Below are 24,420 nucleotides of genomic sequence, written 5' to 3'. Positions count from 1 at the left end.
CCTCCTCCTCCTTGGCCTTGGCCTTCTCTTCCTTGGCCTTGGCCGCTGCTTCCTGGCGCTCGGCAGCCTCTTGGTAGATCTGCCTCTCCGCTGTGAGGTCTTGGAGGACCTTCCTGACGTCGTTCATGTCCCCAAAGTCGGACAGAGCGAAGCCATGGTTTATGATGTTCCTGGAGAGGCGACCATCCTCAGCAGCAACCTGAGCCATAACGGGGTATAAGAAAAAATTTCTCAAAGGAAGAAAACAAAATACAAACAACAAAAAGGAAACGCAAAAAATTGCAAAGTACTTACCACTGTGAGGGAATGGCTGAGGTCCTGAACCTGGAAGATGGAGTTCAGGGAAGCGCAAGTGGCAAACCGTTTGGGCGCACAGCGTGTAAGCTGAGAAGCGAACTCACCGGTCATTTCCGCGGCGAAGGGAGCCAAAGTGGGCCCTAGGAGGGGACGGAACCAGTCCGTTAAAGGGTCCAGGTTGAGGTTCCACGGATCATGATAGTCCGGATGGTTGATACTCGCCTCAACCTCAGCTCGCAGAATCCTCCTAAGGGCCTCCACCTCGGCATATCCCCGGGAGTACTCGTCCATAGCGTAGTTGTGTTTGGCTATGCGAAGCTCCTGCCTCACCTCATCCCCCGGAATCGGGGTAAGATCAATGTGAGGAGGAGCAGGATTTTCCTCCATCGGAGAAACCCCGCCGTCTAGGCCATGAGCAGGAGTGTCGGCCCTCCGAGGCCTCTTCGGCTCGTCCTGGGCAATCATCTTGCCCTTACGCTTGCGAATCAGGGCCACTTCAGGCTCCTCCTCGTCCTCCTCTGCTACCACTGGAAGGGCTTGAGGCTCTCCAGTACCCTCGGCGGCATCCTCCGAGAAGTCCCAGCCTTTCCCTTGGCTTCCCCCGGAAGCACCTCCTCGTCATCCACTAAGTCAATGGTTTCGGGAGGAGCGCCGGAAGGAGCCGGGGGAGAGGGGGTGAAAGCCGGAGGAGCCACCGGAGTATGGACCCCGGCAAGCTGTTCCAGGATGGCATCCATGGAGGTACCTGTTCCAATAAAATAAGCAAGTGTTAGAAGTTCGTGAGAAACTGCTTACAAAAGGTGCAGCAAATAAACTACTCCTACCCGGACTTCCTAATTCGGCCCTAGCAAAGTCCCGAACTTTAATGCTGGCAGCATCATCTCCAAGATAACTGTCCGAGGGCCGGAACCAGCTGGACGCTATGTAAGCCGACGGACCTAAGGGAATAGGTTCCGGAGGGCCGGGGCCCATCCGGGACCGACCTAGGTAATCTCCTAAGTTCGTAAAATAAAATTCCTTCAAATGATCCCCCCACCGGGTCGACGGCATCTTAAACCTACGGAGACGCTCGTCGAACCCTATGGGCCTACGACTGGTATATTCATCAACGGAAGGGACATAATGAATTATCAAGGGAGACTTACCACCAGCACCGGAAGTGCTAGCACCGGGAGCACCCGAGTTTGGTTCGGGGGCTGAAGGCTGAGGCCGGGAAGTCTGGTTCTCAGAAGAACCTTCAAGACGAAGGGGCCCCCCGGCGGAAGGACCCCCAATCTCTTCTTGAAGAATCTTGTCAAAAAATTTTGCCTCGGACTTCCCGCCAATGGCTTGGCTCCTTCGCACCACCGGACTCCCCACGCGAAGCCCTCTCCCAGAGGCAGCCTGGGCCTTAGAATACGCCTTCTCCTGGGCCTTCCGGTAGAGATAATCTTGGTACTTCTTCTCTGCCGTGGCAATGAGCTCATCCCGGAAGGCCTTCTCCGCAACCGGCGCCCTCACATTAGGGCAGATGACCTTGGAGAGGTTTGAGTCATCCACGGATTGATGAGAAAGGATAAGTTTAGCCTTTCTGCTATTCTCCGTGGTGACCAGGCCCCCGACATCAAGATCGGCATGGTCGTAGGAGGTGAAGGCTTGGGCCCTTCGAAGGAAAGCCTGAGTGGGGAGCGTCCGCTGGTAAGGTGGGATCCGCACCCACTCCGTGAGAAGCTCCGGGTGGTCCACGGCCCTGAACCCGGACGAGAAGAAAAATCGGTGGCGGTACTCCTTAACATGAGTCTGCCTATTATACGGAACCATCCCCTCGTTAGCAGGGTGGATCCGGAACCCATAAAAACCATCCTTAAGTTTGTCCCCTTTCTTGGGGACGATACAAGTTCATAAAAATATAAAATTTCCGCCGGGCTGGGAGACCCCCAGCCGCGGGCGGTGTAAAAAATAAATAAGCCTGAGAGCAGGCGGTAAGCTTGAGGAATAAGTTGGTATGGCGCAAGGCCGACAAATACAAGAAAATTAACAAAATAATCCTGGAGCGGGAGCATGGCACCGGCCATCAAATGGGTCTGACTCCACGCCCCGAAGCCGTCATAGTTGTGATTGGGCGTCTCCGAGTCACGAGGAGGCCGGTGGAAGGTCCCTGAGGTAGAGGGTTTGATCCCAGCCACATTAATGATGTTCTCCAGCTGGTGGGGGCAAGTCAGGGTCGATCGAAGCTCGGCCGCTTCCCAACCAGTGGCGCGGGACTTGTACCCTTCCTGGGCAACGGAGTCCCGCAGAAACCTCCTCCAGGGTGGCTATGTTTTTCCCTTTCTTCTTCGAAGATTTCGAGCCAGAAGCAGACATTTTATGTTCTGAGAAAAACAAAAAGAAAAAACCCAGCAGTTAGGCCCCATACCAAACCCTAAATCAGGAAAAAGGGAGTGGGGGTCCCCTAACCGCTGGAAAGAGGCCCCCTCCGGACACGTGTCACCTGGGAAACTCAGGAGAGAATCCCTGAACAAGTGTCGGGTGCAGTAAAATCGCAGAAAAGTGGTTTTGCAAAAAGAAAAAGAAAAGAGAAAAGCCTTCCTATGCCCTAAGCAATTGCTAAACGAAGAACACATGGCCTCCTTCAAGCAAAGCTGTATGCCTATGACAGAGGCATGACAATGGCGACTCTACAACTAACACAGTAAACGTAAAGCATAACTCGAAGAACTCAAACACTCACACACCCAGAAGTCTCTAAGTGCGAACCCAGAAAACAAACAAAGTAAATGTAAGCATGTCATTATTTAAAGATGCAAGAAACTTACTGTTGATTGTTGAACTGGGGGTACTGAGTATGGTTGAATGAGAGTTGAGAGGCACTGGCGAAACCGAACACTGGAAAATTAAAAGAAGTGTTTAAGTGTTGAAGCAGTTTGTGCTACTTTGAGGAATTTTCTCTCTGAGAAATTCGAGCAGAAATGGCAAGGAATGGAAAGTAACCGAAATGAAGGAAAGGTGGTGGCTTTTATAGGCAAAAGTGCATGAGGAACAGGCGTCTTCACCTACCAATCGTACGGTGGGGGAAATGCGCGATTCGAATTCCCAATAAATCAACGGACAAGATCAATCTACCATTAAGGCGGTGGAAACGTTTGAGTATCCGTCTGACACCATCAATGCGCCGCATCAATCATGGGGCGCGAAACGAATCGACCTCTGCAAAAGTAAATCGCCGCATTTAATGCCACTATTAGACACACCTTCACGCGCCCCCAAGTCATAGCAGAAGACCGAGGAGGCGGCTGGAAACATTCCTGCAAACAAACATATTGCTGCATTAAATGACATCATTTAATGTGCCCCCACGCGCTCGAGGCTCGAGCTAGGGAAACGAGGGGTCAACTGGAGACACTCGAACAAGCCTTGGTTTATTTTTACTAAGTAAACAAGGCTTGGGCGGTAAATGTTGCTCCAAAATTCGCCCAATATACGTGGACCAGTCAAGAGGGGACACGTGGATCAGATAACTTGGAAAGATTTGCTAAGTCTTTTTTATGCCACCAGGAAGCGCTATTAGCATGGGTCCCGGAGGAGACACCCGGAGTACGAGTTACTCCCGGAAGCTAGTATAGCGTGAAGGCCCTCCGGGATGTGTCAGGTCTCTCCCGAGAAATCAAGTCGCATTTAATGCTGCATGGGAGGAAGCGTGTTGGGACTGTAACACGCAATAAAGTCTGACGGCACAACCCCCAAGCAGCAGCGCTACAGTAATGATCATTTAAGTCTAGCGACGGCTATTCTGCGAAGAGTCATGTCAATCATAAGACAAAAAGGACATTCTCCATAAAAGCCCTACAGCACCTAGGGATTTGACCATGCATCACCCATGGTATATTCATCGGAAATGCCCAACTTTATGGATACTTACAGACACATGTGTAAGAACAATTCTAGGGATTACCCCACCAAAACACTATAAATACCCCCTCAAAGCTCATTTAAGGGGGTCGGGGAATCTTGGTTGCAAAAGAGCAAGAAGAGAAAAAACTCACCAAGAACATTCTCTGTATTTAAGAGAAAAACATTCTCTCAAGTGTGGAATCTGTATTAAATACATCCATTAATAGCAGTGGCTCGTGGACTAAGGCTCATTAACGCCCCAACCACGTAAAAAGTCTTCATCTCACTTTCTTACAGCTCATTATTATAATTATATTTTAACAGTTGCCGAAAACCTCGGTCAACAAGGGTGTTAATCAACATACTTGTGAGTATATCTAAGATCCTGGTAAAATAATTTCCAACATCTATGTATTCCACAACATAGATACGCCATTAGTTATCTTTTGTTATAATCTCAATAATCAATGATCCTCTATAGATGATTTACACTGTATAGGGATTAATTTACTGTTACACTGTTCAATGTATTTTATCCACAAAACACTTAGCCACCTATAAATGATATTTCAGTGAACTAACATAATCACTGAAATAAGTACTCAACCATTTATCTCTGTTTAGCCAAGCTCGAAGGAAATCATCAATTCACTTCTATGTCCAGATAGAAGCTATAGATTTTATATCTATGATTAGCGCTCCCACTCAATTGCACTACCATGTTCCCAAAATGTACGTATCACCCTGACCAAAAAGTAGGCTTAACTAACAAATCAATGAACATGAATAACACTCTTGAGATCGAACCTAACCATGTCAGGATTAAGATCATTGGATTTAGGATCAACTAGGTGATATTGAATTGAATAGATATTACGGTAAATTTATCATATCTAATCCAAGTTCAATATCGATCCCTTCCAATGCATAGTCCATGCATCCAACCCAAGCTTTACTTTAACCAATGCCTTGGAAAGGACATAGCACTTATCCAAGGTGCAAGTAAACTATGTTGTAGATTATCATATGAGTTAAACCCTGTGTATTGATAAATCTAAGAATATATATTTAATCACACAATCTTGATTACTTTACACTGTGTTCACGACACAATAAACAAGAATATCAATGTGATAAGGGTTTTGATGAATTTATAAATCAAATAAACATATAATGATAACATGAACCAAATGACACACTAAATAATTGATGAAAATAGTTCTGTCTCTTTATTGATAATTAAATGATAAAGATTACATTGAAATAGAGTTTTATTTATGGCACAAAGCCTAACAGTATATATCCGATGGAAGCGATATTGAACTTGGATAACATATCATAAACTTACTGTAATATCTATCTAATTTAATATCGCTTAGTTGATCTTAGATCAAATGATCTCAATCCTGAGATGGTTAGGTTCTAGTTCAGTTGTATTATTTATGTTCTTCAATTTATTCGTTAAAGTTGACCAATTAGATCTTCTCGTGACATACAGATTAAGGACATGATAGTTCAGTTGAGTTGGAGCGCTAATCATAGATACTGAATCTATAGCCTTTACAAATGCATAGAAGTAAAATAATAATTTCCTTCGAGCTTGGCCTAATAGAGTTAAATTGCAGAGTACTCATTTCAGTAATTATATTAGTTTACTAAAATATCATTTATAGGTAGCTAAGTATTTTAAGAATAAATTACATTGTAGGGTCGAACGCTAAATTTGTTCCTACTCGATGTAGATCATCTATAGTGGATCATTGATTATTAGGATTATAACAATGGATAATTCATAGCGTATCTATATCATGGAACATATAGAGCGTTCTATATAATTAAGAGTGTAATTTGGAGTCTATAGTCGCGCAAGGAGGAATTGATAAGTTAGAGAATTTACTTAGTGAATTCTAGAACTACTTATTATAAGCTTGATTATATAGGCCCATAGTCCCCTCACTAGTTGAGATGATACTTCTTATACACTCAGTTAATTGGTTTTAATTAATCAATTATAATTCTAAAATTAGACCATGTCTTATTTATGAATTTTCACTAAGCAATGAGTTAATTGTGAAGAAAAGAGATTTTAAAGTTTATTTGCTAATTAAGAGACTTTGTAAGGTCTAAATAATAAATAAGATAAATGACAATTTTATTTGATAATAAATTATAATCATTAAATAAATAGTTTTGGCATTTATAATATTAAAATTAGAAAATATGACATTAGTGAAATAAAAGATAAATGGTTATAAAAATAGCAAAATTATAACTAGTGGGGCCAATCTCTATGGTCGGCCACTATGTGTTTATTTTACTATTATTTTATCATTTTTTATTCCATAAAATTTAAATCCTAACCATAGGTGAAATAGTGTAAAAGGAATAGGATGCTCTCATTATCATCCAATGCATTTAACCTAAATTTCATTCTGTTAGATAACTAGAGTTTTTGAGAGCCTCCTTTCCTTCACAAAATTTTGAAATCCTCTCTCCCTCTTCATATTTTTCGAGCCTATACTGAAAGAGTATATGCACACCCATAGCAAGTCAAGTACTTAATCATAGTGTGTAAGACAGTGAAGAATCCAACACTTGAAGGAGAATCGGACTCAGATCTTGATAATACTTTGCGACAGAAAGGAACAAGGGTTAGAGATCTGAATAGGAGGAGACATATTATTACACTGCCACCAATGTAAGGTCACTTAAACTTTATATGTGTATAATTACATTATTTTAGAGAATTCATATTTAGAGTGTTAATCAATATACTTGTTAGTTAATCTAGATTCTGGTAACATATAATCCAACAACTGGCCTCAGAACCATTGCAATGATTTACTTTAAAGAAATATGGATTTAAAACGATGAATGTGTGATGTGGATGTGATTCATGTTGATCTATGTATTTATTTGATGATTGATTGATGTTTACGAAATTTTTATATAAAATAATTAGATTCACGATCTGGAATTATTTTATGTAGATAACATGGAAAAAATTAAGCAATTTATTTTTTTATAGAACTAAATTCAATTAAATTTAATTAGTTGTGAGTTTTTGAAATTTGAAAAAAAATCGGGTAGGGGATTGCATCTCCTGTGCCCGTACACCCGAGTGACACTCGGTGTCACGCGCATTCGGACACAGGGTGTCTAAGGTTTCTCAGATAGGGTTCTTCTCTGAACCCACGTCCGCGCCTGGAAACCCTCTACGTATGATGCTTGTGCGGCCAGCCTCGGTCCGGCTCCCCCTTGGACGCGCCCGGATGGTATGCAATGCATACCATCCGTACCAAATCCATTTTTTTGCCATTTTTTTGCCATTTTTTTAATTTTTTCATTTTTTTCATGTAATTTAATTTCGATTTTTTGTGTAAATTTTTATGTAGATTTTTATTTTTCAAATCTCAAATCCTATTATCAATTTAAAATTACTTATTATTTTTATTAATTAATTTTAGATATTAGTAGATTTTAAACTTAAAAAAGATAAACATCTACATTTTTTGCTTAATTGGTAATTTTAATTTTAAAATTTAATTATTTTATCTGATTTTGAAATTTTTATATTTTGATTATTTAAATATTTTTTATAAAATGACTTTATTTGACATTTAAAAATAGGATATAATTTAATAAAATAATCTAGATAATTTTGAAAAACTAACCAGATATTTTGTCAATTTTTAAAAGTTTGTTATTAAATTAAAATTAAATTATAAAATTGGATAAATCATTTTATTTTATTAGATATTTAATTTTATATTTTAAAAATAACATAAATTTGAAAAGTTAATTGATAATTTTGAAAAGATATTTAGATTTATTATAAATCTAATTTTGAAATTATAGGTTTAATTTTAAATTATTTTTTTTAATAATTTTAAAATTAAATATTTATTTATTAAAGATTTTTGAAATTTAATTAATTAATTATTTAATTTAAATTTAATAAATCCTATAACCAACTATCCAATGTTGTTACATGTGTGTTTATTTATTCTTTATTCAAACTAATTTTTTAAAACTATTATTGTTTGATCTAAATAGCTATGGTTAACTTATTGACAGATCCAATGATCTAATTTTAACCATAGTCTAATTGTTAATAGGTCAAATAAATATTTTGCAACAGGTAAATTTTGTAATCTTTTTTCGTTTGTGTATAAATCCAGTAACATGATAGAATCCATCCAAATTATTGTGTGTACTTGTGCCTATATGTTTGCTTTGGACCGAGATGCATATAGGGAGCCCATTTAATTTTAATAATTAAAATAGACTAGGTTGCTAAAATAAAAATGTGAAGGCCCATTTACTATATTTGAATAATTGTAATATATTAATTATACTAGTTTAACCTAATTAAAATTTATTAGTAACATAATTATTTTTCAAAATATGAAATTTTTTTTATCAGATTATTTTGAAATTAATTTAAGAAAAATACACTTAGTTTAATGAAATTAATTCAAGAATAACTATATGTATTAAACTGATATTTTATTAAATAAAGAAGTTGTAACTAATTAGATTTTTCTAGATACGTAGTTAGTTGAATTTTCATAGAAAATATATTTAAGTTGAAAATTAATTTTTTAAATTAATTTTGGATCAACTTAAATTAGAATATTTTTTTAAAAAATTAATAATTATGTTAGATTTTTCTAGAAAATTAGTTATTAAGATATTCTTTGAAAATATATTTAAGTTGAAAATTTGTTAATTTTAGATCAACATAAGTTGGGATATTTTTTAAATTAAGGTGATTAGTTCAAGATAATTAATTTGTTATTTAATTAAACTTTTAAAAATTATTTAAGTTGAAAGTTTAGTTATTTTAGAACAACGTAAATTAGATATTTTTAGGTATTTATTTTATTATATTTTATTTAATTTTGAAATTATATATAATATTTTATATAAAAAGATTTTTGAAATGAACCTTGAAAATTAATTTTTTAATTAATTTTAGACCAACTTAAATTAAGTAATTTTTAACATTAAAATGTATAGATTAAAATAAATAATTAACTAAAAATACATTTTAAATAAGGAGCCTTAATCAAAATAATATTTGATCTCCATTGTTGGTTTTACATAGTTCTTATTTTAGTGAGATTTATCCCAATAGATGTTTGTAGCAATTTAATGCCCTAGAATCTCAAAAGATAAGTATTATTGTAAGTCTTTTATTCTTAGTAATGATCACCCCAATAGTGACTGCTAAGAGTAGGGCTTACAAAGTATGAAATAATGGTAGAAACTCATGAAATAGGAATGACCTTGACTCTCGCCTAAATGGGACAACGTCAGATTCTATTTTCGATCAAATAAAAGGTTACGAGAATGGTGTCCATTTTAGATGAGCTGACTACTCTATTCAATGAATGATATCTTTGACTCTCGCCTAAACAGGACATTGTATGAGTTTGTTGGAAACCTTAGAAAATAATTGAATATGTTTTATTTTTGGTATTTTTGTAAATATATTTTCTTTACTTGTTATTTTCTGAAATTGTGTATGAATTTATTTGAACCAAGTAGTTTATTTTTGTTTATTGATATTTGTAGTGTCAAAATGAACAATCCTCACCCCAATCCTCAACTAGTATATGCCTTTACAAATGAACTTCGTAGTGTGTTGATGTCTGCTGCTTAGAGCATCATTTCACACTTATTTTTGATGAACTTGAAATTCCAAAATGTAATTTTTTTGGGAATTGTCCTATCAAAAGAGCAATGTGTTCAGTTTAATCTCAACAACCTATCACTTGGGCATAATAAATTTGTTGTATCTTATATGATCAACAATTGGAACTTGTCCAACATGAATAAGCTGGATGCTGAACTACATGCTTATGAAAGGACGTTGTCACTTGTAAGGAGGGCCCACTCTAGTATTGCAGATAAGGGAAAAAAGAAAGCTGAAGATATTGAGAATGATTCCTCCGACAATACTGCAACTTTGAGTTCAATTATGAAAGCTAGAATTCAAATTGAACCAGCAATACAGACTATCGAAGAACAACTAAGCAGATGTATTCTTCTATGTTCTTAGTGTGGAGAGAAGGGACATTTTAAAGCAAGATGTCCCAAACTTCTAAACCATAAGAATGAAGGTAAAGCCTTTGTTTTTGAGTCATATGTTTTAGAGAATGACAAATCCATTTGGATTGTTGATTCTAGATCTACTAACTATCTTTGCTCTTCATTGCAGCTACTTGAAACATGGAATTACTTAAATCCAATGGAGTTGAAACTCAAGGTTGGTAATGATGAGTATCAGTCCAAGCTAGAGGAAAAGCTCACCTAAAGTTTTAGAATAAATGTTTGATTTTAGACAATGTTTTGTTTATTCTAAATTTTAGTAGAAACTTGATTAGTGTTTTATGTTTACAAACATAAAGTTTTCAATTGAATTTTTTGAGTTCTATTTCCATTATTTCTCGTAATGGTATTCAATTATGTGTTGCTCACATGGAACAATGGCTTTATGCTTTCAGACCAGATATACCAATTGCGCTCATGAACAAACTTCTTAATGTTGCTAAACCTAGAAACCATAAAAATCAAAAGATTGATAATAATAATGAAACATATCTATGGCATTTACGACTTAGCCATATAGGATACGATAGACTGCACAAGTTAACCAAAGGTGGTCCATTAAAAAATTTCACCTTGGGTGACTTGCTAGTTTGTGAGCCTTGCCTAGAAGGAAAAATAACTAAGCGTTCTTTCTCTGCAAAGTGAGAGCGTGCTAAAGAACCTCTAGGGTTAGTACATTTAGATGTTTGTAGACCGCTAAATGTGAAATCCAGAGGAGGTTATGAGTAGTTTGTCACGTTCATCAACAGTTACTCTAGATATAGTTTTCTTTACCTAATGCAAAAGAAATCTGAAACGTTTGAGAAGTTTCAGGAATTTCATGCTTTGGCTCAAAACTAATTAGGTAAAATATTAAAGATCTTGCAAATTGATTGGGGGTGGAGAGCATATGGATATGCAGTTCAAAGATCATTCAATTGAACTTGGAATTGAATTGTAATATTCTGCCCCTGACACTCCACAATAAAATGGAGTTATAGAGGCACACTTTTGGAAATGGTTAGGTCTATGTTAAGATATTCAACTCTGTCAACATCCTTCTGAGGATACGCTATTCTGATAGAAAATGATATTTTAAATGTTGTTCCATCTAAATCAGTCTCCAAGACACCTGTACAACTATGGAATTGTCGTATACCTAGTTTACGCTATTATAGAATCTTTGGGTGCGCTGCTCATGTCTTAATAAAGAAAGAAGCCAAGCTAGAAGCGCGAACTAAGGTTTGTATGTTTGTCAAAAATTATAAGGAGACTGAGGGTGGACTATTTTATAGTCACAAGGATAATAAAGTGTTTATTTCTACAAATGTCACATTCCTTGAAGATGACTATATTAAGAAATTCAAGCCGCAAAGCAAAGTAGTATTGGAGGAAATGTTTTCAAATATAACTCTAACTAATGTTCCATCATCTTCTACTCAATAGAGGATGATTCCACTCCCTTAGTTGAACCAATGCAAGTTGATACTATTGTGGACAATGTCCCACATGGAATAAATGGTAGAGAATTGAGCCATATATAAGAACATGGGCTACTCCACTCATTGCCAATTGGTTTTGAGATGGAACCCCATGATTCTCAACATGGTATCAGAGCCATATCCCTTGCAGGCAAGTGATCATATCCGATCCGCACCTATACAGATAGTGACCATGTCCACTCTGATACGGTTCAAGATTGATGAGCAAAAAATAGCCATCATCTTGAGGGGGAATATTGTGGACAATGTCCCACATGGAATAAATGGTAGAGAATTGAGCCATATATAAGAACATGGGCTACTCCACTCATTGCCAATTGGTTTGGAGATGGAACCCCATGATTCTCAACAGATACAACTCAGAAAACTACCACTGATGTTCCTATTCAGAAGGTCACAAATCCTCGTCGTAGTGGGAAGGTTTCTACAAAACCAGCTCGTTATGGCTTGGATGGTGAAATTAATATGGTCATTGTTGACGGTATTGATGACAATCCATTAAACTATAAATAGGCAGTGGCATGTCCATAACAAAAAGAATGGTTAGCCGACATGGATTCAGAAATGAATTCCTTGAAAAGAAATAAAGTCTAGGAATATGTAGATGCACCCAATGATTATCATCAAATTGGATGTAAATGGGTCTACAAGAAGAAAAGAGGTGCTGGTGGAGAAGTCGAAACTTTTAAAGCTAGACTTGTCGCAAAGGGTTATACCTAAAGAGAAGGTGTCGACTATGAGGATACCTTTAGTCTAGCCGCCATGCTCAAATCCATCAGAATACTTATCTCCATAACTGCCGCTTTCAATTATGAAATTTAGCAAATGGATGTCAAGATAACTTTATTAATGGAATTCTTGACGAGACAATCTATATGGAGCAACCAGAAGGTTATAAACTGTTGGGTTTTGTCCCCTAAATAAAACCCTTTACAATCTGATTAGTTATCAATATAAGAAATTTGAAGTGATTTATGTCTGCATGAATTTTACATGCTAATGGTTTAATATGTTTATTACATTTACACACAAAATCAGTTAAGTCCAGATCATATGTTTATTCACAATTCTAGTATCGTCAAAACAGTGGAATGTAATTGTGATCATATGAATCAAAAGACTAAGTCCCTGTTTCATCAGTGTTTTAGATTTACACTAATGTGATAATCAGCGATGATGTGTACTTACACTTAGAGTAAGTGTTATGTTCTTTCCAGGACATTGGTAAAGTATACTAGTTTCGAATGTATGGAGTATACATTGGACTGGACCGATATTGCAACTTAGTTAAGATATTATAAACTTACCGTTATATCTTTCCAAGTCAATATCAATAGTTGATCTTAAGATTAGGAGAATCTAAATTCTGATATGCTTAGGCTCAACTCAGGAGTGTTATTCATGTTCTTTGATTTATTAGTTAAGCCTACTTTTGGGTCAGGGTGATACGTATATTTTGGGAACGTGATAGTATGATTGAGTGGGAGTGGTGAACATAAATATGGAATCTATAACTTCTACTGGTGTATAGAAGTCAAGTGATGATTCCATTCGAGCTTAGTTAAATAGAAGTAAATGGATGAGCTCTTGTTTAAGTGACTAATTCTTAGATCACTAAACATCATTTACAGGTAGCTAAGTTTTTTAAGAGGCAAAATACATTGAGGGGTGAGAACGGTAAAATTATCCCATCTCGATGTAAATCATCTATATAGAGGATCTTTGATCACAATAAGATTATAACAATGGTTAAATGAGATAGCATATCTATATCGTGGAACATATAATATGCTCTATATAAGTCTGAGAGTGCAATTCTAAGTTCTAAGAGTGGATTCAACGAAGAATTAATAAGTAGGAATTTACTTAGTAAATTTGGTTCACTTATTGGAAGCTCAGCATATAGATCCATGGTCCCCATTCTAGTTGAGACTATACTGCTTGTAAGACTCAATAATTGATTTGTGATTAATCAATTATAATTCTAAAGTTAGACTATGTCTAATTTGTGAATTTTCACTAAGCAGGGGCGAAATTGTAAAGAAAAGAGATTCTAGGTTTATTTATTTATTAATAGACTTTATATGTCTAATTAATAATTAAATTAAATGAAAATATTATTTAATAATCTATTTTAGTTGTTAAATAATTAGTTTTGGCATTTAAAATGTTAGAATTGGAAAATTGGCGTTTTTGAGAAAATAGAAATAAAATTTGTGAAAACTGCAAAATCCAAGTGAGTCCCATTACACACCATGGCCGGCCACTTGGATAGGTTTTTCAAATTGATATTTTCATTATTTTAATGCCAAATAATTACTAACCTAAACCTAGTAGTTGCCTATAAATAGAAAGTGATGGCTCAGTCAAATTAATGCTTTTTGTCAGAAATTCAATTTTTCAGAAAAACTGAGCCTTCCCTTTTCTCTCTATAGCCGAAATCATTCCTCTCTCTTTTCTTCTTCATAAATTTTGAACCTTAGTGATAGAGTAAGTTCCCACACACAGCAAGTGGTACCTCAATCATAGATTAGAAGACTGTGAAGGATCACACACAAAGAGAAGGACATTCGGGCTCAGATCTTGATAATACTCTGCGACAGAAAGGATACAAGGATTAGAGATCTGAGTGGAAGGAGACATTATTCCGCTGCCATCAATGTAAGGTTTTCTTAACTTTATATGTGTTTATTTATCGTTTTAGAAAGTTCATATTTAGGGTGTTAAACAACATACTTGTGAGTAGATCTAAGATCCTGGTAAAATAAATTCCAACATAAACTTCCAAGACAAGAAGAGAAAGTTTGCAACTAAATAGGTCCATTTATGGACTTAAACATACTTCTCGCTCTTGGAACAAAAGGTTTGATAAAATTATCAAAACCTCCAACTTTCACCAAAATGAAGATGAACCTTGTGTTTACCAACTCAAGGATAATTAAGTGGTAGTATTCTTGGTCCTTTATGTTGATAACAGTTTGATTATTGGTAACAATATCAAGAAAATGACTGACATTAAGGAATAGCTGAGCACTCAATTCAAAATGAAAGATTTGGGTGAAGCCAGTTATGTTCTTGGTATTCAAATCATTAGAAACCGGAAGAACAGATCACTTGCTCTCTCGCAAGCAACTTACATTGATAAGGTGCTAGAGTTATTTTTCATGAGCGACACCAAAGGGGCAGTTATGCCTTCAACAATTGGAAGTGTAATGTATGCTATGTTATACACTAGACCTGACATTTGCTATGCAGTAGGAATTGTGAACAGGTATCAGATGAACCCAAAAGAGGAATATTAGACTACAGTTAAGCATATTCTGAAATATTTAAAGACTACAAGGCATTATGTGTTAGTCTATAAGGGTAGTACTTTAAATCTTGTAGCTATACCGACTCAGATTTCTAAGCTTGTCTTGATGACAGGAAGTCTACATCTGGGATGTTATTAAATCTTTGGGGTGGAGCAGTTATAGTGTCAAGAAATTTGTGATATCAGACTCTACCATGGAGGCCGAATACATAGCTGCTACTGAGGCTGCTAAGGAACTGGTCTGGCTAAGAAAGTTCTTCACAAAACTTGGTGTTGTTCTTGGAATGGAAAAACCACTAGTTCTACTATGTGACAACACTGGTGCTATAGCCAATAGTAAAGAGCCTCGAAGCCACAAGAAGAGTAAACACATTGAGAGGAAATGCCACATCATCAGAGAATATGTGGCAAGAGGGGACGTACTAGTGGAAAAGGTTGATACTGAGGACAACCTAGCTAATCCATTCACCAAGATTTTGACAGTCACTACATTTGAAAAGCATAGGAAGAATCTAGGATTAATTGAAATGTACTGATTGTTTTATATTAGTGCAAGTGGGAGTTTGTTGAGTTTTGTGTCCTAAATAAAACTTCAATTTAATCTTCTATATTTATTTATCAATTAAGAAATAAATTTATTTCATTACTTGTTTAATGTGTTATTTTGTTCACATGTTTATTTCATGATCATTTGTTTAATTTATAAGTTCATCTAAATCCTTATCACATTGATATTCTTGATTATTGTGATGTCAACATAATAAAAATTAATCAAGATTATCAGTGCACAATATTTCACTGATATGATAATCTACAATGTAGTTTACTTGCACCTTGGATAAGTTTTATGTCATTTCCAGAGCATTGCTAAAGTAAGCTTGGATTGGATGTATGGAGTACACATTAGATGGGACCGATATTGAACTTGGATAAGATATCATAAATTCACTGTAATACCTATCTAATTCAATATCACCTAGTTGATCTTAGATCAAATGATCTTAATCCTGACATAATTATGTTAAAGTTCAGTTGTATTATTTATGATCTTCAATTTGCTCGTTAAAGTCGACCAATTAGATCTTTTTGTGACATACAGATTAAATACATGGTAGTTTAATTGAGTGGGAGCGCTAATCATAGATACAGAATCTATAGCTTCTATAAATGCATAAAAGTGAAATGATGATTTCCTTTGAGCTTGAATTAATAGAGATAAATGGTGGAGTACTCATTTCAATAATTATATTAGTTTACTGAAATATAATTTATATGTAGCTAAATGTTTTAAGGATAAAATACATTAACAGGTGGAACGCTAAATTTGTCCCTACTCGATGTAGATCATCTATAGAGGATCATTGATTATTAAGATTATAACAATAGATAATTCATAGTGTATTTATTTCGTGGAACATATAGAGCGCTCTATATAATTAATAGTGCAATTTTGAATCTATAGTGGCGTAAGGAGGAATAAATAAGTTAGAAAATTTACTTGATAAATTCAAGAGTTACTTATTAGAACCTTAATTATATAGGCCCATGGTCCCCACACTAGTTGAGATAATACTACTTGTAGACTCAGTTAATTGGTTTTAATTAATCAATTATAATTCTAAAATTAGACTATGTCATATTTGTGAATTTTCACTAAGTAATGACTTAATTATGAAGAAAAGAGGTTTTAGGGTTTATTTCTTAATTAAGGGACTTTCTAAGGTCTAATTAATAAATAAGTTAAATGACAATTTTATTTGATAATTAATTATAATTATTAAATAAATAGTTTTGATATATATATGATTAAAATTAAAAAATATGACATTAATGAAATAAAAGATAAATGGTTGAAAAAATGGCAAAATTATAACTACTGGGGCCCATCTCTATGGTCGGCCACTATGTGTTTATTTTGCCATTCTTTTATTATTTTTATTCCATATAATTTCAATCCTAATCCTAGGTGAAATAGTATAAAAGGAATAGGATGTTCTCATTCCCATCCAATGCATTTAACCTATAGTTTTCATTCGGTTAGATAACTAGAGTTTTTGAGAGCCTCTTTTCCTTCAAAAAATTTCAAAATCCTCTCTCCCTCTTCATATTTTTCGAGCCTATAGTGAAAGAGTACATGCACACCCATAGCAAGTCAAGTACTTAATCATAGTGTGTAAGACAATGAAGAATCCAACACTTGAAGGAGAATCGGACTCAGATCTTGATAATACTCTGCGACAGAAAAGAACAAGGGTTAGAGATCTGAGTAGGAGGAGACATACTATTTCGCTGCAACCAATGTAAGGTTACTTAAAACTTTTTATGTGTTTAATTACATTGTTTTAGAGAATTCATATTTAGGGTGTTAATCAACATACTTGATAGTAAATCTAGATCCTGGTAAAATATTTTTCAACACATGCAAACACCGCCAACACATGATCAGTGAAACAATTCGAAACTACAAAGTTAGGAAAAACATGTAAAAGTGCACATATGGTTCCAGCCATTGAACAAGCAATTATAAGGTTCTCAATGAGCAAGAAGGGTCATGCCTTCCAAACCAGCGAGGTTCTAGAACCATGCAAGCATGCAAACATCTACAGAAGCACAAGTAGCCCTACTCAATCCATTCGGATAAGACCAGCACCTTTGGGATACAAAATTTTACGCACTGCTCAGTCCTAAAATATGTTTCTACAAACAACACCCTATAGTTCAAACATGCAGTATATCCTAAGCCCAGCTTGAACTTAGCATTTCTATCTTAGATACGAAATAGCACAAAGTCAACAGAGTATTAAGGTACTTACTTGGTGTTTGGACGGAAAAGGGATGGTTGTCGTGTGAATTGGCTTAGGAGTGTTTTACCCAGTTCATGACACAGTTGTAGCCAACCTGAATGTTAGAGTTCTTGTCTAACATGGGGTGGAGCAAGTAATTAGGATTTATGGGTTCAGCGTTTAGAAAATGGAATGCACGACGGTGTAGAAAGCATTGAGAGAAATAGGGATCATGGTTCAAAAAATATAGAGGGGTTTCTGAATGTTGAAGGTGATAAAAAAAGGATAAAATAAGCTCTTGAAACTTATTTTTACGACAGTGGAAGTCTTTGCGATTTGAAATAAATGGCCCATATCGCTTCTACCAAAAACATCTCTGAATCCAACAAATGGGGAGCTAAAAAGATTGCATTCAATATTCAGCCCAAACATTTAACATTCATCATTACACGCCTCATATGATGTGCATATTAAAGAAGGGGTCATCTCAATCGATTTGACGTCATTGTCACTCCTCCCAAGAAACACGCCCCCATGTGCATGTACTGCCAACAATAGCATTTAAGGCGCCACCCACTTACAATGTGTACGATTTGATAGTTGTCAAAGTTTATGGGATAAAGTTACTAATTAACAAAGTTATGTCAATATTTAAATGGGACGGAACTTACCAAAAGGATAAAACTTCTCTAAATGTAAAAGTTTATAAAAAATTTTAACAAACCGCATATTTTAAAGAGGCAAAATTAATATTATCAAAAACTGAAAAGAAAAAATTATTAATTATTTATTAATAAATATGGATAACAAATGATCATTAATTATTAAACCAAAAGTATAAAATTTATATTTTGATAAAACACAAACAACTGAACAACTAGATGGTTGTTCACCATTATTAAAGGGAAATTTCATTATTTACCCTTAATAATATAACCCCTATCAAAATTTATACCCTTTTATAATTTGTACAAATTGATTCCTCTAATTTTAAAAGATTCCTAAAATACCCCTAAATTAAACTTTCCCTCTCTCTCAGACGTTCCCTCTCTCTCAGACGTTCCCTCTCTCTCTCTCTGTCCTCCTCTCTTCACGCAATCCTCACGAGTCGAACTAGTCGACCCTCCCTCTTCACCAACCTTCGCCACCACCAATCTCCAGCCGACCTCACGAACCCACAAACCGACGAACCCACGAACTGGTCTCACCCCACGAACCCACGAACCCACGAACCGACAAACCAACGAAACCAAAGGCGACCGACGACGACGAAGAGGACGAAGAGAACCACGTTGATCCACGACGACCCACGGCGACCCACGACCACGACCACGACCACGAACCACTGATCCAATCCAATCCAACCGTAAGTTTTTTTCTTTTTAAAATTTAGAAATTTCATAGATTTGGATGCGAATTTGTGTATGTTCTTCAGATAACATTGTTTTAGATTGTATATGCAAATCTGGATGTCAATTATTGCATGTTGTATATGTTGGATATGTTTCAATGGTGTTTGTGTGTTTTTACAGGGTTATCGATGAAATGTCGATAGGATATCGATAGGATATCGATATATGTGTTTTTCTGTTTGTGTGTTTGAACATTATTGTCGACAGGTTGTCGATACCATGTCGACAATTTTTTGATGGTTTCACCTTGTTTGTTGTTATGTAGTTTTGACATCCAATGTCGACAATTTGTCGACTGTATGTCGATAGGTTGTCGATAATAAGTTGTAGTGTTTTTTATGGTAGTTAATTGTGATTATTGTTGGGTTTTATGCCCTAAATAAAACTCATTTCATATAATCAGATTTACTTATTAATAAAGATCAGAAATAACATTTTATGTTGCATGGTTCACATGATTTATTTCATGATTATATTTATATAATGTATGAATTCCTTTTAAGTCCAGAACATATGTGTTTGTTAAAGATTATAGTGTTGTCAACACAGTGGAATATAATCTTTATTATATGTTCAAAAGTTTATTCCCTAATTTGTCAGAACAGTGGATTTAAACTGACATGGTATAAATAGCGATAGGTATTCTTACACCTTGGAAAAGTGTTATGTCCTTTCCAGGACATTGGCAAAGTTTACCAGTATCAGATGTATGGAGTATACATCGGAAGGGACCGATATTGAACTTTCATTAGATATGTTAAAATTTACCGTAATATCTATTCAATTCAATATCACCTGTTGATCCTAGATCAAATGATCTTAATCCTGATATGGTTAGGTTCAATCTCAAGAGTATTATTCGTGTTCTTTGATTTGTTAGTTAAGCCTAATTGTGTGTCAGGGTGATACGTACATTTTGGGAACACGGTAATGCAATTGAGTGGGAGCGCTAACATAAATATTGAATCTATAGCTTCTATCTGGCAAATAGAAGTAAAGGATGATTTATTTTAAGCTTAACCAAACGAAGATAAATGGTGGAGATCTCATTTCACTTAGTTGAAATATCATTTATACAGGGTTAAGTGTTTTAAGGATAAAATACATTGTAGGGTGTTACGGTAATTTGATCCCTTTACAGTGTAAATCATCTATATAGAGGATCATTGATCACATTAGGGTTATAACAATGGATAACTAATGACGTGTCTATATCGTGGAACATATAGAGCGTTCTATATGACTGAGAGTGCAATTCCAAGTTCTAAGTGTGGATTCAATGAGGAATTAATAAGTTAGGGAATTTACTTTGTAAATTCGTTTCAACTTATTGGAAGCTCGGTTATATAGACCCATGGTCCCCATACTAGTTGAGACTATACTGCTTGTAAGACTCAGTTAATTGATTTTAATTAATCAATTAAAATTCTAAAAGTTAGACTATGTCTACTTTATGAATTTTCACTAAGCAAGGGCGAAATTGTAAAGAAAAGAGATTTTAGGTTTATCTATTGATTAAGAGACTTTATATGTCTAAATTAATAAATATATTAAATGGCAATATTATTTGATAATTATTTCCAAGTTATTAAATAATTAGAATTGGCATTTAAAAGGTTAAATTGGAAAATTGGCATTTTTGAGAAAATGGGAATGGAAAATAACAAAATGGGAAAGTTGCAAAGTGAGGCCCAATACCCATTGTATGACCGGCCCTATGCATAGGAAATTCTATTTGTAGTTTCCATTATTTTAATGCCATGCAATTCTAACCTAAACCTAGAGGGAATTCTATAAATAGAAAGTGTTGGCTTGAGGAAACACACACACATCTTTGATCACTTTGTTTCTCTCAGAAAAAAGCCTCACACGCCTCTCTCTTTTTTCTTCTCTCTAAATTTCGAAACTTTGAGTGAATGAGTAGTGCCCACACACATCAAGTGGTATCTCAATCATAGTATGTAAGACTATGGAATTTCTGCATCAAAGAAGGAGAAAAGAAGATCCAGGTTCAGATCTTGGTGATGCTCTGCTACAAAAATGAATCAAGGGCTAGAGATCTGAACGGAAGGAGTCATATTATTCTGCTGCACCCACTGTAAGGTTTGCTAACTTTATATGTGTTTATTTTCATTGTTTTAGAATTCATATTAGGTTTTTAATCAACATACTTGTTAGTAAATCTAGATCCTGGTAAAATAATTTCCAACAATTATGTGGACAATTTGTCGACTGCATGTCGATAGGTTGTCGATAATAAGTTGTAGTGTTTTTATGGTAGTTAATTATGATTATGTCGACAATTTGTCGACTGTATGTCGATAGGTTGTCGATAATAAGTTGTAGTGTTTTTTATGGTAGTTAATTGTGATTATGTCGACAATTTGTCGACTGTATGTCGATAGGTTGTCGATAATAAGTTGTAGTGTTTTTTATGGTAGTTAATTATGATTATGTCGACAATTTGTCGACTGTATGTCGATAGGTTGTCGATAATAAGTTGTAGTGGATTATTATGGTAGTTAATTGTGATTATGTCGACTATATGTCGATAGGTTGTCGATAATAAGTTTGATAATGTCGACGGAATATCGACATGATGTCGATGTTATGTCGACCTTTCTTAGCTTTATTGACATTAACATTTTTTTGGTTTTTATTTTTTCAGATGGCTCCCAGACTCATAATTCCAGCACCCGAGCATTTTACCGGACGCGTCACATACAGAGGCACCAGAACTTTTGCAAAAATAAAGTCTCGGTTTGAGGAGTACAACTTGAATAACACGGCGAAGGAAAGCCGTTTCGGCAGCTTTTGGAATGCCGTACCGTTGACATTCTCCTTGGTGTTATTTCACCAGCTTATGCTCCACAAAATGAAGGTAGATGCCCAGGAGGAGTTGAGGATGCGGTTTTACGTTGGTCGGAAGGAGGTCAGATTCGGAGTGCTGGAGTTTGCACTCATTACAGGCCTGGACTTCTCCTCGGGGCCAATAGAAGATGAGAAGGCTGCGCAGGTTGCTCGCTCAGGGTCAGACTAATTGACCAACAAATATTTCAACTGGTCTGATAGTGTGAAGACAAAAGCACTCCAAGATAGGTTCACAAACTGTCAGAACCCGGAAGACTTGTACAAGCTCGGCTTGTGCCTGTTTGTGGAGTCAGTGCTTCTGGGCCGTGAGGCAAACGCGCTGATTACGCCTCACATACTTAGATATGTGGAAGACCTCGAGTTCTTCTTCCGGATTCCTTGGGGGAAGCACTCATTTGCCAGACTCATGCACTCGCTTCAAAAAGACATGTTGAAACAGAAGGCCAACTACGAGAAGAAGCTGAGTTCGGATGTTCAGCACGAGTGCAAATACACAGCATATGGCTTCGCACCTGCAGTACAATATTGGGCGTACGAGGCCATTTTGGAGGTAGGGAAGAGGTATGGCACGAATCACGGGATTCGGTTCCCCAGGATGCTTAGCTGGACGAGCAAGGGCGATATTGGGAAGAAAGACGTCAGCGCATTATTTTCTAGACGGGTATGAATTTCACTTATGTTCAGAATAATTATTTAACATAAATGCTTACAATAAATGCTAAATGGTTCTATTTTGATATTTTTTGAACCGTAAACAGAATCTTGAAGTGGTGAAGGGGCTACTTCCACGGACAGAGGAGGAGGCATTTGTGAGGACCATATCTTACGATGGTGTGGAGAACCTGGTTGATGATGGTGTGGATGACACAGAGGCTGAGGCAGGTAGTCAGGTACCAGAGACTCAGGTACGAGACACTCAGGAAACAGACACTCAGGTACCAATTTTTGGAACTTTTTTTTTATGTCTTATTTTTTATTGTTTTTGTTTTGTGATATTTGTTACATTGTGGAATTATCGTATGCTTACCGTATTTTTTTGGTATATATTTTTTCAGGCCACTGGTTCAGAACCTCAGCCCAGTGCACCATCTTCATCAGGCGTTCAGGGTGCCGAGTACACTGATTTAGTGGCGAGGTTGGATAGGATCGAGGCTGACACTCAGGGTCTGTATGCTACTCATGTCGAGCTGAAGAAGGCATACGAGACCAGCCATGTAGAGCTGAAGGGTGGTCAGAACGTAATTATGGAGCAGCTCAGAGACATATTGGCCATGTTGAATCGTCCGCCAACGACAGCTTCAGCACCGGAGGTCCCAGCAGATCCATCTACCCCACCACCAGCTGCATCACCCCCAGTAGAAGAGGAGGAGGTCTTCCCCGACGGGTACGATCCTTATGAGGGAGCTCCAGCGACTCCCATCGATACAGGTGTTATCCATGTACATGACACCGAGTCGCAGGGTGAGATTCTGTCGATAGAGGCACAACCTGCAGTGGTTAAGAGTCGGAAGAGGAAGAGAAATCCTCCTGTATGGTTCGGAGACTACACGGAGATGAAGAGGAGACATAGGCCATCTTCGACGTTTGATCCCCTGGAGCCACCGGATGAGAAATTGTTAGTTACATTCCGAAAGTGGTGTGTTGGACTCATTCCGAACCACCGACTTCGGGATTTGAGAAGTGGTGATTACGGTCCATCATTCTTTTGGATAATGCTCACACCAAAGGAATGGCTTACAGATGACGTAAGTAAAGTATTTTATAATATTACTTCACTTTACAACTTTATGTGCAATTAATATATTTTTTTGTCTAACTGACATTTCCCTTTATATGCAGCATATAGATGCAGCAATGCATATGCTGAGGAGGCGACACACCGACTATCCACTGACATTTCCTCAGAAGGGTGTCATTCTCTCAACATTCGTGACCACCATGATCAGCAGTGCATGGACGAACCACAAGGTTCCGAGGAGAAACTTTGTGTGGGAGGATTATATCCTGGACTACTACAGAGGGGTTCATAAGGTATTGTTTTAGTAGGATTTTAAATGTTGAACTATGATTATAACTTCAATTGTTAATTGTTTGGGAGGATTATTATGGTTTGTTAATTGTTTCGTTGTTCTCCGTAATTACAGTCCCAAGTCTTTGAGAGATGGAGGGGTAACGGGTATATTTACTTCATTCTGCATCTTCCTGAGGCAAGGCACTAGGTCACACTTGAAGTTGACATAGAGGTGTGGAAAATTAATGTCTACGACTGTGATTCT

The 24,420-nt window shown here is 36.4% G+C and overlaps 1 protein-coding gene across 1 annotated transcript; it reads left to right on the top strand.

The window, feature by feature from the left end:
* The first annotated feature begins 11,868 nt into the window (after nt 1-11,868).
* Nucleotides 11,869-24,363, top strand: LOC133030093 (uncharacterized). Its single transcript, XM_061102307.1, has 7 exons — nt 11,869-12,031; nt 12,118-12,185; nt 21,942-22,303; nt 22,346-22,805; nt 22,903-23,889; nt 23,984-24,175; nt 24,289-24,363. The coding sequence occupies exons 1-7, from the start codon at nt 11,869-11,871 to the stop codon at nt 24,361-24,363; spliced, it is 2,307 nt and encodes a 768-aa protein (XP_060958290.1).
* Nucleotides 24,364-24,420: the final 57 nt, after the last annotated feature.

The sequence above is a fragment of the Cannabis sativa genome, chromosome 8, assembly GCF_029168945.1.
Source record: "Cannabis sativa cultivar Pink pepper isolate KNU-18-1 chromosome 8, ASM2916894v1, whole genome shotgun sequence".
Taxonomy (NCBI): Eukaryota; Viridiplantae; Streptophyta; class Magnoliopsida; order Rosales; family Cannabaceae; genus Cannabis; species Cannabis sativa.
Note: the sequence above shows the minus strand (reverse complement) of the source record. Positions and strands in the feature narration are given on the sequence as shown.